The 21,197-nt window shown below is 41.9% G+C and overlaps 1 protein-coding gene across 1 annotated transcript in view; it reads left to right on the top strand.

Annotated features, from left to right (window-relative positions):
* The window catches only part of LOC137327103 (plastin-2-like), a 61,174-nt gene that overhangs the window by 26,759 nt on the left and 13,218 nt on the right, over window positions 1-21,197 (top strand). Inside the window, exons 6-12 of the mRNA XM_067992554.1 lie at window positions 2,026-2,107; window positions 2,267-2,432; window positions 5,722-5,864; window positions 8,838-8,933; window positions 9,701-9,896; window positions 11,032-11,110; window positions 19,534-19,648. Of these exons, the coding sequence (XP_067848655.1) occupies window positions 2,026-2,107; window positions 2,267-2,432; window positions 5,722-5,864; window positions 8,838-8,933; window positions 9,701-9,896; window positions 11,032-11,110; window positions 19,534-19,648 (877 nt within the window). The remainder of the gene's footprint in view (window positions 1-2,025; window positions 2,108-2,266; window positions 2,433-5,721; window positions 5,865-8,837; window positions 8,934-9,700; window positions 9,897-11,031; window positions 11,111-19,533; window positions 19,649-21,197) is intronic.

Genomic DNA, 21,197 nt, shown 5'->3' with positions numbered 1-21,197 from the left:
GGGGAAGTCCAAAACTAGGGGCCATAAATATAAATCAAAAGCAAAATACTACGGATGCTGAAAATCTGAAATAAAAACAGAAAATGCTGGAAATACTCAGCAAGTCAGGCAGCATCTGAGAAAGAAACAGAGTTAATGTTTCAGGTCAATGACTTGCTGAGTATTTCCAGCATTTTCTGTTCTTAGGCCATAAATATTAGCTAGTCACTAATAAATCCAATAAAGAATTCAGGAGAAACTTCTTTACCTAGAGAGTGGTTAGAATGTGGAACTTTCTACCACTTGGAGTGGTTGAGGCTAATAGCATAAATGCCTTTAAGGGGAAGCTAGATAAGTACATGAGGGAGAAAGGAATAGAAGGATATGCTGAAAGCATTAGATGAAGTAAGGTGGGAGGGGGCTCGTGTGGAGCATAAACACTGGCATAGACCAGTTGGCTCAAATGGCCTGTTTCTGAGCTATACATTCTATATAATTCTATGTAATATTAGTGTTGTTTAACGATGTATTTTTGTGTGAGTTGTTGAGCTGCTGCCTGACCACCACCTCGGTTCTGGCAGTAAGGAGAAAGGGACACAACCTTTACCCCCCAACAACTTTGTACTAGGTACCTTGATGCCTGACCTTGGTGGTATCAACTCCTACTGACCTGAAAAGAATCCCTCTCCTCTCCACGATCCACTCTACAAGTTCAGACAGAGGTCCGTCCTTGAACAGAGTTTCCCTTGCCCATGGTGGAGACTCAAGAAGTCCGCTCTTTTTGGCTGGGTTATTGGGCTAGATTTTGCTGTCAAAATAATGGTGAGGCTAATGGCGCTCACTGTTATTTATGATAAATGGTACAGCAACTTCAGGTGATGAGCAGATACGCGATTTAATGCAGATGTCCAAAAGTTGCTGTCCAAGCTTCGAGTAAACGGCATTTCGCTCTTTGCCTCACCATCGACATGCATTGATTGGCGTGAAGTTGCTGTATTTACTTACGAACTAAACCCGCCGCAGATATTTAGAGTTAGTATTTACAAGCGTTAGTACCCTTTTAACGATGTGATAAGTGTTAATGACTGCCAGTCAACCTCTCTGACACTGATAATTAACCATTACAAGTGTGCAGTCTTATTCTTTCAGATTTTGAATTTTTCATGGAGATTTAAAAAATATCAAATTTTAAATCTAAATTTTTTTTTCCTTACGTTTTCTTTCTGTTTTTTCCCCCCTCTCTTAATCCAATCTTTCTTTCCCTCACTTTATTTCTCTTTCTGTACCTGATTTGACGTTGAATTCATCCCTTTAAATTCACTCGCGTTCTCAGTCCTCCCTGTGTTTATTTCCCAATCCATAAATCTCATTGGTTAAGGAGATACCCTGTTGCTCCCCCTGTTCACTCAGGTGCCAGATGCCCTGCTTCCCTCGACTGCACTGTTACCAGCTCGCACTCTCAGCAACTTCATGAGCAAAACTTTTTTGAGCTGAAGGGTGCAGGGGGAAGTCTAACTAATGGCAGATGTCTTTCGATGCCCTGCTACAGCAAAAGCTGGACCAATATCACCGGGTGCTACACCTACAAAGCAAGTGTGAAACCAGCATTGTTGGAGGTAAACTGGGACTGGCCAGATTTCTGATGACTAATGCTAAAGGTCCTAGTGGAAAATGAAAGAACCTTAATGATAAACATGACAGATAGAGATATCAATGCTTCTAGATCCAGAAACAGGGAAACATAGCCAACTGATTCTGATAGAGACATAAGAGCAAGTCACTCGTTTCCTGTCATAACTGGAGAATTCTTCACATTTCAGTGGGATCTAGGAGGCAAGAATGTGTAACATAATGCTAATGTGTATCCTGTTTAATACCTGCTTTTTATTTTTTTAAAAATCGTCCCTTGTTCTTAGCTGCCTCTAAAAGGTAACCTATTGAGGGGTATGTTCATTTCATATTTTTTGGATTGCAACTTACAGGGTCTTTGATATCGTGGAAATTAATCATTTTGTATAATCCTGTTTAACTTCTGTTTTGATATAGTAAAATGATTAATTTGTCAGTGCCTGACACCATCGATGAGAGGACAATCAACAAAAAGAAGCTCACCCCCTTCACTATACAGGTACCGAGAACAACTTGCATAGGTTGAATTAATGAAAACATATGCACCATTTTAACACTATGTCGGTATGCTTGTCATTGACACAATATAATTTGCTTTGTCCTAAATATTGTATGTTCTGATGTTTAGCATTGTTTCCAACCTTCTACATTTTTACAGGAAAACTTGAATCTGGCTTTGAATTCTGCCTCAGCAATTGGGTGCCATGTTGTTAATATCGGTGCTGAGGATCTAAAAGAGGGGAAAGCTTACCTTGTGTTGGGCCTTTTGTGGCAGATTATCAAAATTGGCCTGTTCGCGGACATCGAACTGAGCAGAAATGAAGGTAGGTGTCACTTAATGGGCAGCTGTCAGACCTCCAGCTATTTTAGGTTTTAGAATTGATTAAGGCTGAAGACATAAAGAGTAAGGATTGCTCAGCTCACAATTGTAAACACGTCTTTTAGAGAGTGTCTACGTAGGAACGTAGGAACAGGAGTGGGCCATTCAGCCCCTTGAGCCTCTTCCGCCAATTAAATCATGGCTGATCTGTATGTTAACTCCATTTACCTGCCCTGGTTCCGTAACCCTTAATACCCTTGCCTAACAAAATCTATCAATCTCAGTTTTGAAATTTTCAATTGACCCCCAGCCTCAAAAGCTTTTTCGGGATGAGAGTTCCAGATTTCCACTACCCTTTGTGTGAAGATGTGTTTCCTGACTTCACCCTTGAATGGCCTAGCTCTAATTGCAAGGTTATGCCCCCTTGTTCTGGACTCCCCCACCAGAGGAAATAGTTTCTCTCTACACTATCAAATCCTTTAAACATCTTAAATATCTCAATTAGGTTACTCTTTAATCTTCTAAACTCGAGGGAATATAAGCCTAGACTATGCAGCCTGTCCTCATAATTTAACCCTTTTAGCCCCAGTCTCATTCTGGTGAATCTGCGTTGCACCCCTCCATCTGTCTCGAATGGCAGATTCTAGTAACTGCCCCTCAACAGACGTTAGACTACTATGCCTGGATGAGTGCAGCTCCAACAACACTAAGAAGCACGACACCGTCCAGGACAAAGCAGCCCGCTTGATTGGCAACCCATCCACCACCCTAAACATTCACTCCCTTCACCACCAGCGCACCGTGGCTGCAGTGTGTACCATCCACAGGATGCACTGCAGCAACTCCCCAAGGCTTCTTCGACAGCACCTCCCAAACCCACGACCTCTACCACCTAGAAGGACAAGGGCAGCAGGCACATGGGAACAACACCACCTGCACGTTCCCCTCCAAGTCACACACCATCCCGACTTGGAAATATATCGCCGTTCCTTCATCTTCGCTGGGTCAAAATTCTGGAACTTCCTACCCAACAGCACTGTGGGAGAACCTTCACCACACAGACTGCAGCGGTTCAAGAAGGCGGCTCACCACCATCTTCTCAAGGCAATTAGGGATGGGCAATAAATGCTGGCCTTGCCAGCGACGCCCATATCCCATGAATGAATAAGAAAAAAAGGTATATTATTTCCTGGTCTACGATCCCATTGGAAATACCAAACACAGGCAATCATTGCAGACATCTTTATGAGATTGCTTGCCATATACGGATTCTCACCCGGTTAGTCGAGTGTTTAATTGGTTACAAAGAACAGCTGGAAGTTTTGAAAGCTGGACCTGATTAATATATGGCCTCCCTCATACACAGCTTAAAGGACACACTATGTAGTCAATTTGACTCTCTGTTCAATTGTTTGAGACTGTCACCATAATGGTTAATAGACATTTAACTTTATTTAACACAAGCAAGAATCAATGCATTACAGTATTTAAGTAGTGGTTTACAAAGCACAAATGAGAATTATATTACCCTGTTGTCCTTTGGTTGGAAGCCATGACCTCGTTCTCTGTTCCTTCATTCTCGTACTCTCGTTCTTGTTTACCCGCCTGGTACTTTCTTTTCTGTCCTCTACCCTAAGTCTGAGTTCGGGCTGGCTACTTATACAGAGTTAAACCCTAACCCCCCTTTTCACTGCAGCAAATTTAACCCACTTATAGATGGTTCCCTTATCAGCACTTTTAGGAGCCCACCAATCGTTCTTCCTTGATTCTGGAATGAAGTTGCTTAGCGACATGTTCGGGCATACAGGCCCATCCTTTGTTTCACTGTTTTTGCCTCAGGCAGCATGATTGTATGTTTTTAACCACGAGTATTACTGCACTAAAGCTGGTTCCTGGTGTTTCTCACCCATAACCCCGTTAAGTCTAACCCTTTGAATTCCTCATACAATTCTGTGAAAACTATATTCCTTTACAACTATCTAAGTAAGTACTGAAGTAAAACATAAAATGGAATTATTTACTCATTACAGCCCATTTTCATTTCTTCAATTTGGGTTTTACTGCTTATTTCTGCCTATGAGCAAAGCCCAATTGGGGAAATGAAAATGTTAGCAGGCTCCAGTAATGGTGTTCCTGAAAACGTTCAGAGTCACTTCTCAAAAGCTGTTCAGAATCATAATGAATGTGAACATGACAATGGATTTGCAAAAACTGTCAGCATTTCCAATAACCCAGAATTACCAGGAGTGCAGTCTACAGTGGAACCTTAAATGGCTCCGTGTGGACTCCCCACAATCCATCCTACTGTAGGTGCAGCATAAGTTTTTTCTGAAGGTACTTTCTGCACGATTACACCCAGGGGCCTGTAAGGTGGCAGACACTTATTGTGACTCCGAGTTTAATATTTGCTGTTCCCGAATTAACAGGTAAATCATTTGAGTGAAAGCGTTTAATCGTATTAGCTCCAATTTCTTTTTAACTAGCTGCATATCATCTAGTTTCACTCGCATCACCTATATTAACATAAAGAAAGATGCCTGTACAAACTGTGATCAAATGAAGATTTTTTTTTAAAGTAATGATGCAACTATACTTAAAAATAAGTAAGGAATGGGGTGAGAGTTGGCTGCAGAAATTATTGAGCTGGACTAGCCACACAAATGCCATGGCTACTACAACAGATCAGAGACCAGGTATTCTGCAGTGAGTGGCTCGCCCCCTGACTCCCCAAAGCCTCTCCATCACCTGCAAGGCGCAAGTCAGGAGTGTGATGGAATACTCTCCACTTGCCTGGATGAGTGCAGCTGCAACAACACTCAAGAAGCTCAACACCATCCAGGACAAAGCAGCCCGCTTGATCGGCACCCCATCTACCACCCTAAACATCCACTCCCTCCACCACCGGCGTACCGTGGCTGTAGTGTGTACTATCTACAGAACGCACTGCAGCAACTCGCCAAGGCTTCTTCAACAGGACGTCCCAAACCTGCAACCTCCACCACCTAGAAGGACAAGGACAGCAGGTGTATGGGAACGCCACCAAGTTCCCCTTCAAGTCACACACCATCCTGACTTGGACATATATCACCGTCTTTCATTAGCTTCTGCCCCCATCTTGGAGCTGGCAGTCAGTGCCATGCAATTATTATTCATTATGGAAATGTGCCATTTGTTACCCCCTTTTTCATTTTGTTTTCTGTATCAAGTCGCCACTACAGGATGCTGACCATCCTTAATCAGTTGTTACTAATAGGGAGGAGCCATTGTTATTTACACAAGGCCTTTGTTTGCAGCACTGATCGCCCTGCTCCGAGAGGGTGAAGATCTGGAGGACCTGATGAAACTGTCCCCCGAGGAGCTGCTGCTACGATGGGCTAATTACCATCTGGAAGGTGCCGGATGCGAAAAAGTTAACAACTTCAGCGCTGATATCAAGGTACAAATGACACGTTAAGAAGAAAATTGTTTAGTGTTTTGCAGCCTCACACACTGTGTCGCATTATTGAGAGAAGTTGATGGAATATGGAGTTTAGGCTCTGGGCGTTTATTGCCCATCTCTAGTTTCCCTGAGGAGATGATGATGGATCTTCATCTTGAACCTCTGCAGTCCTTGTGGTGATGGTGGTCCCACATTGCTATTCGGTAGGGAATTCAGTACATGGGCAGTCTTAACTTGTAGAAGCCCTCAGGATGGCTGGTGTAGGACAATTACCATAGGGGTACTTTGCTTATTCTTCCATTCGTTAGTATTAAGTCACGTCGTTGGGAAGAATAGGATAGCTTTGACTTTGCACTTAGCCCATGCTATACCAGACCTTTTGAACAATTGGTGCTGCCATTGGTTGCAAACGGCAGAGCTGTAGTGTTTTGACAATCCCCCTCATGAACATTTGTAATGGTAATTTAGCAGTTCTTAAAAAGAAACCATCCGATTGCTCCCTGCTTTTATAAATTATTTTCTCCTAAATCCTTTGGAAAAGATAGAACTTGCATTTATATAGCAGCTTTCACGTCCTCAAGTTGTCCCAAGCATTTACAGCCAATGAAGTACTTTATAATGTAGGTAAACATGATAGTCAATTTGCACATAGCAAGGTCCCACAAACATCAATGAGACAGATGACCAGTTAATTTGTTTTAGTGATGTTGGTTCACATATGGCATTTAGCATTCTCCATCCAAGATGACCTGTCACCACCTCCTGAGATGGTTCAGCTGAGGTCTGAATGCCTATGGGAGAGAGAATTGCCTCCCCACCCCCCCACCCCCACTCCATTCTGTGGTACACAACGGTGGTGCATCGGAACACTGCATCAGTACCAATTCATGAAGGGACTTTTCTGAAGTAGATAATGTTTGTAAAAGTAACAATTTTCCTATTTTTTTTAAAAAATAGTCTTCAATAGAAGAAACTCAAGTAAGTCCAATCACCGTAAATAATACTGCCTGCAGTTCCCTAATATCTTCTCCCTAAATGTTGTATGAAAGTGTTCAAGGTGTATATGTAACCATTCCTGGTTCAGGTACCAGGAGGACTGGTCAATCTGGCTAGTGCAATTGTGCCATTCCTGGTTCAGGTACCAGGACTGGGTAAGTTCCTCCCTCTCTGCCCAGTGCTGTTCCTAATATTCTGGCTTACACTGCAGTTCAACATGCAAAGGGGCACCAGAGACTGGTACTTGAGCCTGGGTGTCCTAGTCTTTGGCACGGTGGATCTAATGAGCCTCTCATTCCCCATGGTTAGACCTACCTCTAGATAGAAATATGCAAAAAAAAATTTACCATTATATACAGTCTTATTCACTCAATCAGTAATATTAAAGTTATTTTTTTTAATTGATAACACATATATGAAAGAAAAGAGGAACGGTCTTGCATTCATGCAGTGACTTTAATGTCCACGGGATGTCCCAAAGTGCTTCACAGAAAATGAATTACTTTTGTGGGCAAACGCAGCCATCTTGTGTACAGCATGCTCCCACAAACACTAACCCAATGAGGCGAATGGCCAGTTAATCTGTTTTTGGTGGTGATGGTTGAGGGAGAAGTGTTGGCCAGGATACCGGGAGAACTCCTTGCTGCTCTTCAAATAGTGCTATGGGATCTCTTACAACCAGCTGAACTCTGTTTAATGCGTTATCTGAAAGATGGCATTTCTGCCGGTGCAGCGTTCCCTCAGTACTGAAGTGTCCGTCTGGAATACCTGCTTAAGTCTCGCAGTGGAGCTTGAACCAACAGCCTTCTGACTCGATGCAAGAGTGCTACAACCAAGCCAAGTTGACCCTAGGCCAATCTGTTGATTCTTTTTTTTTTACACATCCAATTAAAACAGATGCAGGGAGAAAAACAAAAAATATAAAGGAGAGTTGTACAAAGAAGAGGAGGGCTGTTAACGTCTTTTATTGCCATAAATGAAACAAATTAAAGCTTTTTTTTCCTATTCATTCCCGGGATGCGAGCGTTGCTGGCAAGGCCGGCATTTATTGCCCATCCCTAGTTGTCCTGAGAAGGTGTGGTGGGCCGCCTTCTCGAACTACTGGTAGTGGTTTGATGCAACTGAGTGGCTTGCTAGACCACTTCACAGGGCAGTTAAGAGTCAACCATATTGGTGTGGGACTGGAGTCACATATAGGCCAGACCGGGTAAGGAGGGCAGGTTTCCTTCCCTGAAGGACATTAGTGAACTAATTAGGTTTTTACCACTATCCGACAGCTTCATGGTCACTTTAACTGATACCAGCTTTTTATTTCCAGATTTTTAAAACTGAATTAAAATTCTCAAACTGCCATGGTGGGATTTGAAATCAAGTTGTCTGGATTATTAATCCAGTAACATAATCACGACTCCACTGTACCCTGTGAAGCTTCATCAAAGTATAACTTTTGTGCATTGCCAAGTAATATCTATTAGAGGAGGCGATTGTAACATGACTGGAAGTATATTCACAGACTCTTTACTGTTGTGCTGCAGCTAGCAGTAGTGGTCCCTTGAATGTTTTACCCTAGCTGTGTCTCCCTTGAATGCTAAATCCTCTCCAGTTATTACTTTCCTCTACTCTTTGTTTGTTTGAACTCTTAATGCTGCCCCTTGGATGTCTCGTGTTTCTGGACTGTTGATTCATGTGGGTGAACTCAAAAGCTGACTGACTTCTGTAACCTGATGAAGGTATCTGTTCAAACCATTTTTAACGTATTGGATTACGGTGGGTTTAATGTGCCTAGAGATAATGTATTTGATCAACTGAATTAGCTTTTGGTTATTCCTATTTTTCCTGTATCTGGCATGCAGGATTTAGTCTTACTTTCAGAATCAATGCGAAGTATGTAGTAATAGCACCATTTTTTCAGTGTGCTGTACCTGTTTTTGTAATGAATGTGCCAGTTTCTAAGTCTTCTCATTAATCCCACAGGATTCAAAAGCTTACTTCCACCTTCTCAAACAAATTGCACCAAAAGGCGATGAAGAGGGACAAGCTCCAATTCCGGTTGATATGTCTGGTATTAATGTAGGTACTAAAACTTACAGCCTTCCTGTGACCTGTTTGTGCAATGCATCTTTTCATGTTACACTTCTCCAAAAAAAATTACCCTCAGTAAAAAATAACATTCAGTTTGATCAAAAATTGATTCTGACCTATAAAAAGAGGAACACTTAAAGGTTAACAGGAATTTAATTCCTCTGTGTAACACACTGGTTAACGGGTTTAAGTTCCCTTGTGTAATACACTGGTTAACGGGTTTAACTTCCCTTGTGTAATACACTGGTTAACGGGTTTAACTTCCCTTGTGTAATACACTGGTTAACGGGTTTAACTTCCCTTGTGTAATACACTGGTTAACGGGTTTAACTTCCCTTGTGTAATACACTGGCTAACGGGTTTAACTTCCCTTGTGTAATACACTTGTTAACGGGTTTAACTTCCCTTGTGTAATACACTGGTTAATGGATTTAACTTCTCTTGTGTAACGCACCAGTTCTCCTGGTTGTCAGCCGAACTTCAGTGGAAGATCTGTGGAAACCCCGGAGAATTCGCAAAGTGATGGTGAACAATCAGGAGAACCCCCCACAAAAATTCAAGTCCAATGTGTTTAAGAGTATCACCACCATGCTTTATAATTCAAGACAGTTGCTAACTGGGGAGGGGGGGGGATGGGGGGATGACAGGATTTGGGTGATATTGAGTATACAAGAGTGTTAAAGGATTTTGGCCTGGCTATTTTTCATTTAGCCAAGTTGGATGGTAAATCACAAAGGCTTCAATTACTTGTACAGGAAAAGGATGATCTGAAACGAGCAGAATCTATGCTTCAGCAGGCCGAGAGGCTTGGCTGCAGACAGTTTGTCACAGCAACAGATGTCGTCCGTGGAAACCCCAAGCTGAACTTGGCATTTGTTGCTAATCTGTTCAACAAATATCCAGCTCTTCACAAGCCCGAGAACCAGGACATAGACTGGAGCCTCCTGGAGGGTAAGCTTTTGAGAAAATTACAAAGCTTCTGACCGTATAAAATCCTCTGCCTGTGAACAGTGGGGTTATTTCGGTCTGAGATCCCAATGATAGCTGCCTGCTCCTCCTCTAGTATTAGTTAGCTAGTACTAGAGGAGGAGCAACTAGCCCCTTGTTGTCGGACAAACTTACCGATTCTGCGTTCCCAGCAGTGAGCTTCAGTCAAAGGGTGTATGGGTCAGAGAATCAGCGCTTCAAACTGTAGCCAGGTCGCTGACCTGTCCTCCCTTTGAGTGGGGGCTTCCCACTCTAAGTATGCGGATCGGTGAATTTACTCTCGTGTTAGCCTGGCTTTTTGGCCACTGAGTTTTCAGTGGAAATGTAGAAACGGTATTACTGTCACAGAGCCAGTTAGCATAAAGGAGTGCAATTTTTCAAAATGGTTTCTTAATTTGTTCTATTGAATTAACGTAAATATTGCCAACAAAAATGAAAGCTAATATCGTATCTGGGTTGCCATTGGAATATTGTGCAGTTTCGGGCACCCTATTATAGGAAGAATATAAAAGCCATGGGAAAGGTACAGGGTAGATTCAGTAGGATGTTACCAGGGATGGGGGTTACAGTTATGAAGACAGATTTGAGAAATTAGGGCTTTTTTCACTCGAGCTTAGAAGGTTAAGTGGTGACCTGACTCCATCTGCCATAGTTTTGCCCACTCACTTAGTTTGTCTGTGTCCTTTTATAAATTCCTACTCCCATCAACACAACTTATTGTGCCTCCTAACTTAGTGTCAACTGGAAATTTGAATATACAACTCTATTTCTTCATCCAAGTCGTTAATATTTATGGTAAAAAGCTGAGGCCGCAGTACAGATCCCTGGGGAGCACCACTTGTCACATCCCGCCAGTCAGAGTGGAATCCTTACTCTCTGTCTCCTACCTCCCAACCAATTACCAACCCATGTCACAAGGTTACCTCCAATTTTGTGCGTTTTAACTTTTGCTAATAATCTCTTGTGCGGAACCTTATCAAATGCCTGCTGGAAGTCCATATAGGCAGTATCCATAGACACTCCCTTATCTGCCGTTCTTCCTATCTGTTTCAATAACTTAGTGAATCTTCAGGCAAATTATCTTTTTTTAAACTTGCAGGTGAAACAAGAGAGGAAAGGACATTCAGGAACTGGATGAACTCACTTGGTGTGACTCCTCGTGTGAACCATTTGTACAGGTGAGGGAAACTGGTAATTCTGAAGAATAAACCCAGGGTTATGCGCTGGTTGTACTTTAAAGAAGCATCTTAAAGGAGGAGAGGTAGAGAGGCGGAGAGGTTTAGGGAGGGAATTCCAGAGCTTAGGGCCTAGGCAGCTGAAGGCACGGCCGCCAGTGGTGGCCCAATTAAAATCAGGGATGTGCAAGAGGCCAGAATTGGAGGAGCGCAGAGATCTTGGAGGGTTGTAGGGCTGGAGGAGGTTACAGAGATAGGGAGGGGTGAGGCCATGGAGGGATTTGAACACAAGGATGAGAATTTTAAAATCGAGGCGTTGCCGGTCTGGGAGTCAAGGGAGCACAGGGGGGATGGGTACAGCACATTAAGTAAATTACATTTAAAGTTAATACTGTTTGAAACTTCCTGAAGAATTAAAGCTTCCTGAAGCATTAATAAATCGAAATATTCACGTGACTACTGTTTGCAATTCAGCTGGAAGCATAAATTAATTAATAAGTGCTTTGTGTTATGGTACTTTAATCCTGCAGTGTTTCAATTCTACCATTAGATGGTGCCAGCGTGCTGTTTGAATCAAATTCGCCCCAACCCTCACAATTACAATTGTTTTATATTTGCAATCGGGATGAATCAGGCATCCTAAACCTTACAGAGCCAGTTGTAAAACATACTTCAGCAAATGCCTGCTTCCCGGAAGGTAGAGTCCAAACTATTAATCCAAAAACTATTAAATGAAAGCTAGATAAGTACATGAAGGAGAAAGGAATGGAAGGATATGCTGATAGGATGAGACGAAGTAGGGAGGAGGCTTGTGTGGAGCATAAACACCGATAGAGACCTGTTGGGCTGAATGGCCTGTTTCTATGGTGTAAATACTATAAACTAGAAATTAAATCCCACTTCTGACAGTGCTTACTTTTTTTTTTACCCGGGGATGAGGGGGCGGACATATGAGGAGAGGTTGAGTAGATTGGGACTCTACTCATTGGAGTTCAGAAGAATGAGAGGCGATCTTATTGAAACATATAAGATTGTGAAGGGTCTTGATCGGGTGGATGCAGTAAGGATGTTCCCAAAGATGGGTGAAACTAGAACTAGGGGGCATAATCTTAGAATAAGGGGCTGCTCTTTCAAAACTGAGATGAGGAGAAACTTCTTCACTCAGAGGGTGGTAGGTCTGTGGAATTTGCTGCCCCAGGAAGCTGTGGAAGCTACATCATTAGATAAATTTAAAACAGAAATAGACAGTTTCCTAGAAGTAAAGGGAATTAGGGGTTATGGGGAGCGGGCAGGAAATTGGACATGAAGCTGAGTTCGGATCGGTCAATGCCCTGTGGGTGGCGGAGAGGGCCCAGGGGCTATGTGGCCGGGTCCTGCTCCGACTTCTTGTGTTCTTTAGATTTGTGGTTGGGATCAGATCAGCCATGATCTTATTGAATGGCGGAGCAGGCTCGAGGGGCCGATTGGCCGACTCCTGCTCCAATTTCTTATGTTCTTATGTTCTAATACTGGTGCAGTTAATGAGCAAATGCCAAGAATGACATATGACATTCTCCTGTCTGCTAAATCCATTTAAAATGAAGCGGGTTTAGACCATTAAAATTTTGATTGAGGAATAGATTGTACAAAGACGTTCAGCGTCAATCCACCAATACAGTCAGTATGTTTGTAAATGCAAAAAGTCATCAGTGTGTTTTGAGAGCTGCATATTTGTTTTTGCTCTCAGATTCACTATTTAAAAAATAAATCATTTTAATCATTGGCAGTTCATTTACATGTGTTGAATTATGGGAACAACCTTGTGCTGTGGACTGGTGCCTTTATAGTCTCGACTATCAAAGTTCCTACGTCAGGTTAATGCGTCTTTTCCCCTTTCGGATGCCAGTCAACCTGCTGTGAATTTCAAAAGTTTTCTGCTTTAAAACACGCACCAGTCTCTGGGTCTGAATATACAGTTACAGACTCTGGGTCTGAATATACAGTTACAGTCTCTGGGTCTCAATATACAGTTACAGACTCTGGGTCTAATATACAGTTACAGACTCTGGGACTGAATATACAGTTACAGACTCTGGGTCTGAATATACAGTTACAGACTCTGGGTCTGAATATACAGTTACAGACTCTGGGTCTGAATATACAGTTACAGACTCTGGGTCTCAATATACAGTTACAGACTCTGGGTCTGAATATACGGACACCGACTCTGGGTCTGAATATACAGTTACAGACTCTGGGTCTGAATATACAGTTACAGACTCTGGGTCTCAATATACAGTTACAGACTCTGGGTCTGAATATACAGACACCGACTCTGGGTCTGAATATACAGTTACAGACTCTGGGTCTCAATATACAGTTACAGACTCTGGGTCTGAATATACAGTTACAGACTCTGGGTCTGAATATACAGTTACAGACTCTGGGTCTAATATACAGTTACAGACTCTGGGTCTCAATATACAGTTACAGACTCTGGGTCTCAATATACAGTTACAGACTCTGGGTCTGAATATACAGTTACAGACTCTGGGTCTCAATATACAGTTACAGACTCTGGGTCTGAATATACAGACACCGACTCTGGGTCTGAATATACAGTTACAGACTCTGGGTCTCAATATACAGTTACAGACTCTGGGTCTGAATATACAGTTACAGACTCTGGGTCTAATATACAGTTACAGACTCTGGGTCTCAATATACAGTTACAGACTCTGGGTCTCAATATACAGTTACAGACTCTGGGTCTGAATATACAGTTACAGACTCTGGGTCTGAATATACAGTTACAGACTCTGGGTCTGAATATACAGTTACAGACTCTGGGTCTAATATACAGTTACAGACTCTGGGTCTCAATATACAGTTACAGACTCTGGGTCTGAATATACAGTTACAGACTCTGGGTCTGAATATACAGTGACAGACTCTGGGTCTGAATATACAGTTACAGACTCTGGGTTTGAATATACAGTTACAGACTCTGGGTCTGAATATACAGTTACAGACTCTGGGTCTGAATATACAGTTACAGTCTCTGGGTCTGAATATACAGTTACAGACTCTGGGTCTGAATATACAGTTACAGTCTCTGGGTCTGAATATACAGTTACAGACTCTGGGTCTGAATATACAGTTACAGACTCTGGGTCTGAATATACAGACACCGACTCTGGGTCTGAATATACAGTTACAGACTCTGGGTCTGAATATACGGACACCGACTCTGGGTCTGAATATACAGTTACAGACTCTGGGTCTGAATATACAGTTACAGACTCTGGGTCTCAATATACAGTTACAGACTCTGGGTCTGAATATACAGACACCGACTCTGGGTCTGAATATACAGTTACAGACTCTGGGTCTCAATATACAGTTACAGACTCTGGGTCTGAATATACAGTTACAGACTCTGGGTCTGAATATACAGTTACAGACTCTGGGTCTAATATACAGTTACAGACTCTGGGTCTCAATATACAGTTACAGACTCTGGGTCTCAATATACAGTTACAGACTCTGGGTCTGAATATACAGTTACAGACTCTGGGTCTCAATATACAGTTACAGACTCTGGGTCTGAATATACAGACACCGACTCTGGGTCTGAATATACAGTTACAGACTCTGGGTCTCAATATACAGTTACAGACTCTGGGTCTGAATATACAGTTACAGACTCTGGGTCTGAATATACAGTTACAGACTCTGGGTCTAATATACAGTTACAGACTCTGGGTCTCAATATACAGTTACAGACTCTGGGTCTCAATATACAGTTACAGACTCTGGGTCTCAATATACAGTTACAGACTCTGGGTCTGAATATACAGTTACAGACTCTGGGTCTCAATATACAGTTACAGACTCTGGGTCTAATATACAGTTACAGACTCTGGGTCTCAATATACAGTTACAGACTCTGGGTCTGAATATACAGTTACAGACTCTGGGTCTGAATATACAGTTACAGACTCTGGGTCTGAATATACAGTTACAGACTCTGGGTTTGAATATACAGTTACAGACTCTGGGTCTGAATATACAGTTACAGTCTCTGGGTCTGAATATACAGTTACAGACTCTGGGTCTGAATATACAGTTACAGTCTCTGGGTCTGAATATACAGTTACAGACTCTGGGTCTGAATATACAGTTACAGACTCTGGGTCTAATATACAGATACCGACTCTGGGTCTGAATATACAGTTACAGACTCTGGGTCTGAATATACAGTTACAGACTCTGGGTCTGAATATACAGACACCGACTCTGGGTCTGAATATACAGTTACAGACTCTGGGTCTGAATATACAGTTACAGACTCTGGGTCTGAATATACAGTTACAGACTCTGGGTCTCAATATACAGTTACAGACTCTGGGTCTCAATATACAGTTACAGACTCTGGGTCTGAATATACAGTTACAGACTCTGGGTCTCAATATACAGTTACAGACTCTGGGTCTCAATATACAGTTACAGACTCTGGGTCTGAATATACAGTTACAGACTCTGGGTCTCAATATACAGTTACAGACTCTGGGTCTGAATACACAGTTACAGTCTCTGGGTCTGAATATACAGTTACAGACTCTGGGTCTGAATATACAGTTACAGACTCTGGGTCTCAATATACAGTTACAGACTCTGGGTCTCAATATACAGTTACAGTCTCTGGGTCTGAATATACAGTTACAGACTCTGGGTCTCAATATACAGTTACAGTCTCTGGGTCTGAATATACAGTTACAGACTCTGGGTCTGAATATACAGTTACAGACTCTGGGTCTGAATATACAGTTACAGACTCTGGGTCTGAATATACAGTTACAGACTCTGGGTCTCAATATACAGTTACAGACTCTGGGTCTGAATATACAGTTACAGACTCTGGGTCTCAATATACAGTTACAGACTCTGGGTCTGAATATACAGTTACAGACTCTGGGTCTGAATATACAGTTACAGACTCTGGGTCTAATATACAGTTACAGACTATGGGTCTGAATATACAGTTACAGACTCTGGGTCCAATATACAGTTACAGACTCTGGGTCTGAATATACAGTTACAGACTCTGGGTCTGAATATACAGTTACAGACTCTGGGTCTGAATATGCAGTTACAGACTCTGGGTCTGAATATACAGTTACAGACTCTGGGTCTCAATATACAGTTACAGACTCTGGGTCTCAATATACAGACACCGACTCTGGGTCTCAATATACAGTTACAGACTCTGGGTCTCAATATACAGTTACAGACTCTGGGTCTCAATATACAGTTACAGACTCTGGGTCTGAATATACAGTTACAGACTCTGGGTCTGAATATACAGTTACAGTCTCTGGGTCTGAATATACAGTTACAGACTCTGGGTCTGAATATACAGTTACAGTCTCTGGGTCTGAATATACAGTTACAGTCTCTGGGTCTGAATATACAGTTACAGACTCTGGGTCTCAATATACAGTTACAGACTCTGGGTCTCAATATACAGTTACAGACTCTGGGTCTGAATATACAGTTACAGAGTCTGGGTCTGAATATACAGTTACAGACTCTGGGTCTAATATACAGTTACAGACTCTGGGTCTGAATATACAGTTACAGACTCTGGGTCCAATATACTGTTACAGACTCTGGGTCTGAATATACAGTTACAGACTCTGGGTCTGAATATACAGTTACAGACTCTGGGTCTGAATATACAGTTACAGACTCTGGGTCTCAATATACAGTTACAGACTCTGGGTCTCAATATACAGTTACAGTCTCTGGGTCTGAATATACAGTTACAGACTCTGGGTCTCAATATACAGTTACAGTCTCTGGGTCTGAATATACAGTTACAGACTCTGGGTCTGAATATACAGTTACAGACTCTGGGTCTCAATATACAGTTGCAGTCTCTGGGTCTGAATATACAGTTACAGACTCTGGGTCTCAATATACAGTTACAGACTCTGGGTCTCAATATACAGTTACAGACTCTGGGTCTGAATATACAGTTACAGACTCTGGGTCTGAATATACAGTTACAGACTCTGGGTCTAATATACAGTTACAGTCTCTGGGTCTGAATATACAGTTACAGACTCTGGGTCTGAATATACAGTTACAGACTCTGGGTCTGAATATACAGTTACAGACTCTGGGTCTGAATATACAGTTACAGACTCTGGGTCTAATATACAGTTACAGACTCTGGGTCTGAATATACAGTTACAGACTCTGGGTCTAATATACAGTTACAGACTCTGGGTCTCAATATACAGTTACAGACTCTGGGTCTCAATATACAGTTGCAGACTCTGGGTCTAATATACAGTTACAGACTCTGGGTCTGAATATACAGTTACAGACTCTGGGTCTCAATATACAGTTACAGACTCTGGGTCTAATATACAGTTACAGACTCTGGGTCTAATATACAGATACCGACTCTGGGTCTGAATATACAGTTACAGACTCTGGGTCTGAATATACAGTTACAGACTCTGGGTCTCAATATACAGTTACAGATGCAGGGTCTGAATATACAGTTACAGACTCTGGGTCTGAATATACAGTTACAGACTCTGTGTCTAATATACAGTTACAGACTCTGGGTCTAATATACAGTTACAGACTCTGGGTCTAATATACAGTTACCGACTCTGGGTCTGAATGTACAGTTGCAGACTCTGGGTCTAATATACAGATACCGACTCTCGGTCTGAATATACAGTTACAGACTCTGGGTCTCAATGTACAGTTACAGACTCTGGGTCTCAATATACAGTTACAGACTCTGGGTCTGAATATACAGTTACAGACTCTGGGTCTGAATATACAGTTACAGATTCTGGGTCTGAATATACAGTTACAGACTCTGGGTCTCATATACAGTTACAGACTCTGGGTCTAATATACAGTTACAGACTCTGGGTCTGAATATACAGTTACAGACTCTGGGTCTGAATATGCAGTTACAGTCTCTGGGTCTGAATATACAGTTACAGTCTCTGGTTCTGAATATACAGTTACAGACTCTGGGTCTCAATATACAGTTACAGACTCTGGGTCTCAATATACAGTTACAGACTCTGGGTCTAATATACAGTTACAGACTCTGGGTCTCAATATACAGTTACAGACTCTGGGTCTCAATATACAGACACCGACTCTGGGTCTGAGTATACAGTTACAGACTCTGGGTCTCAATATACAGTTACAGACTCTGGGTCTGAATATACAGTTACAGACTCTGGGTCTGACTATACAGTTACAGACTCTGGGTCTAATATACAGTTACAGACTCTGGGTCTCAATATACAGTTACAGACTCTGGGTCTGAATATACAGTTACAGACTCTGGGTCTAACATACAGTTACAGACTCTGGGTCTGAATATACAGTTACAGACTCTGGGTCTGAATATACAGTTACAGACTCTGGGTCTCAATATACAGTTACAGACTCTGGGTCTCAATATACAGTTACAGACGCTGGGTCTCAATATACAGTTGCAGACTCTGGGTCTAATATACAGTTACAGACTCTGGGTCTGAATATACAGTTACAGACTCTGGGTCTAATATACAGTTACAGACTCTGGGTCTCAATATACAGTTACAGACTCTGGGTCTAATATACAGTTACAGACTCTGGGTCTCAATATACAGTTACAGACTCTAGGTCTCAATTTTCAGTTGCAGACTCTGGGTCTAATATACAGTTACAGACTCTGGGTCTCAATATACAGTTACAGACTCTAGGTCTCAATATACAGTTACAGACTCTAGGTCTCAATATACAGTTACAGACTCTGGGTCTAATATACAGTTACAGACTCTGGGTCTGAATATACAGACACCGACTCTGTGTCTGAATATACAGTTACAGACTCTGGGTCTAATATACAGTTACAGACTCTGGGTCTCAATATACAGTTACAGACTCTGGGTCTGAATATACAGTTACAGACTCTGGGTCTGAATATACAGTTACAGACTCTGGGTCTCAATATACAGTTACAGACTCTGGGTCTCAATATACAGTTACAGACTCTGGGTCTGAATATACAGTTACAGACTCTGGGTCTAATATACCGTTACAGACTCTGGGTCTGAATATACAGTTACAGACTCTGGGTCTGAATATACAGTTACAGACTCTGGGTCTGAATATACAGTTACAGTCTCTGGGTCTCAATATACAATATACTCTGACAGGATCCATATCCTTAATTCCACCCCCTGCTGTGAGCTGTTCTGATTACACATTTCAATGAGCAATTCATACTTTTCCCATAACACAAAAGACTCGCCCAAGAATAAGCCACTTACCATTATATGTTCTTTCACGGTTCAAAAGCGATAAATCATTTGTTACCATGGAAACGTTTTAATTCTCTGCAAACCACTTTGTTCCAGTGACCTGGAGGATGCCTTGGTGATTCTGCAGCTCTATGAAAAAATTAAGGTTCCAGTGGACTGGAGTCGGGTGAACAAACCGCCTTATCCTAAACTGGGTGCTAACATGAAGAAAGTAAGTTGTCAATGAAAGATCCTAATCTCTGGCTGGATACCATCAGAGCTTTGTGAAGACCTATTGCAATCATGTCAATGAAATACTGAGACTTTGGATATTTCACAATTTGCTCTGTAACTGTGGTCACCTGAGATCCCCATGCCTCTGTCCCTGCCCCCCTTTGTAGTGCTGAGATTCCACCACATTTATCAGAAAAGAAACAGGTTTTAGATATTTGGTTTTTTTTAAATATAAAAATGAGAGTATTTTAGATTATCAGAAATATCTTTAACAATTAGACAAGTATCATAAATGTCTGCCATTAAAATTAATTACCAGTTGTGGAGGAATTACCAACAGCTAAGATCAAGCTGGAAAAACTGCACTAATGAAGAATCGGTGAGGAAAAATCATGGCCTGAAATAGTAAACCACACACAGAATTTTTGTGAAAATATCAGTTTAAAACCACAGAACAGAACGGACAAAACAATTCTCCATGGAGGATAGCCCCTCCCTATCTCTGTAACCTCCTCCAACCCTATAACCCGCAGAGATCTCTGCGCTCCTCCATTTCTGGCCTCTTGCGCATTCCTGATTTTCTTTGCTCCACCATTGGCGGTTGTGCCTTCAGCTGCCTGGGCCCTGGGCCCTCGCTCTGGAATTCCCTCCCTAAACCTCTCCACCTCTCTACTCCTCCTTTAAGTCGCTCCTTAAAACCTATCTCTTTGACCAAGCTTTTGGTCACCTGTCTTAATATTTCCTTATGTGGCTCGGAGTCAATTTTTATCTGATTACGCTCCTGTGTAGTGCCTTGGGATGTTTTACTACGTTAAAAATGCGATATAAATGCAACTTGTTCTTGTTGAGAGAGACAGCAGAGCACTTCTGGGAACTGGAGAAAGATCTGCAGGGGGTAGCTCAGTATCTGGCTGTATATGTACCTTAAGGTTAGTTAGTTAGGTTAAAATTGCTCCTTGGTTTTGCCTGGTGAATGATGGCCAGACTTGCTGTCGCCCAGTCCCACTCCTTTAGCTGAATATTGAATTAAAATGCAGAATACTTGACTGCCAATCTAGGGATTGCACTGTCAGCTGGTCTCCATGACCCAGAATCTAAGGCAGCAGTCTCTTGGTTCATTGGTTCTAGGTGCATGAGTTCTGGATGAACTTCCTAGCCATCCACAAAAGTGTGCACTTGTGAGCTGACTGATATCTTAATTGGTGCCCCATGCCTTAGTTGAAGTGGAAAGTATTTTCACAGTACTCTAATTGATTTCTTGAACAAAGCACGGCAGTGGTAGGAAAGATATTGGAATCTTTGCTCAAAGATGTAATAGAAAAACATCTTGAAAACGAAAATATAATAAAGAATAGTCAGCACGGATTTCAGGAGGGAAAGTCGTGCTTGACCAACCTTATTGAATTCTTTGAAAAAGTAACGGAAAGAGTAGACAAGGGTAACGTAGTAGATGTAATATATTTGGATTTTCATAAGGCCTTCGATAAGGTATCGCATTGTAGACTCATGATGAAGGTCAGAGCATGTGGAGTCAGGAGACAAGTAAC

This window comes from Heptranchias perlo, chromosome 11 (assembly GCF_035084215.1).
Source record: "Heptranchias perlo isolate sHepPer1 chromosome 11, sHepPer1.hap1, whole genome shotgun sequence".
In the NCBI taxonomy this organism is placed as follows: domain Eukaryota; kingdom Metazoa; phylum Chordata; class Chondrichthyes; order Hexanchiformes; family Hexanchidae; genus Heptranchias; species Heptranchias perlo.
This window is presented reverse-complemented; position numbering and strand designations above follow the sequence as displayed.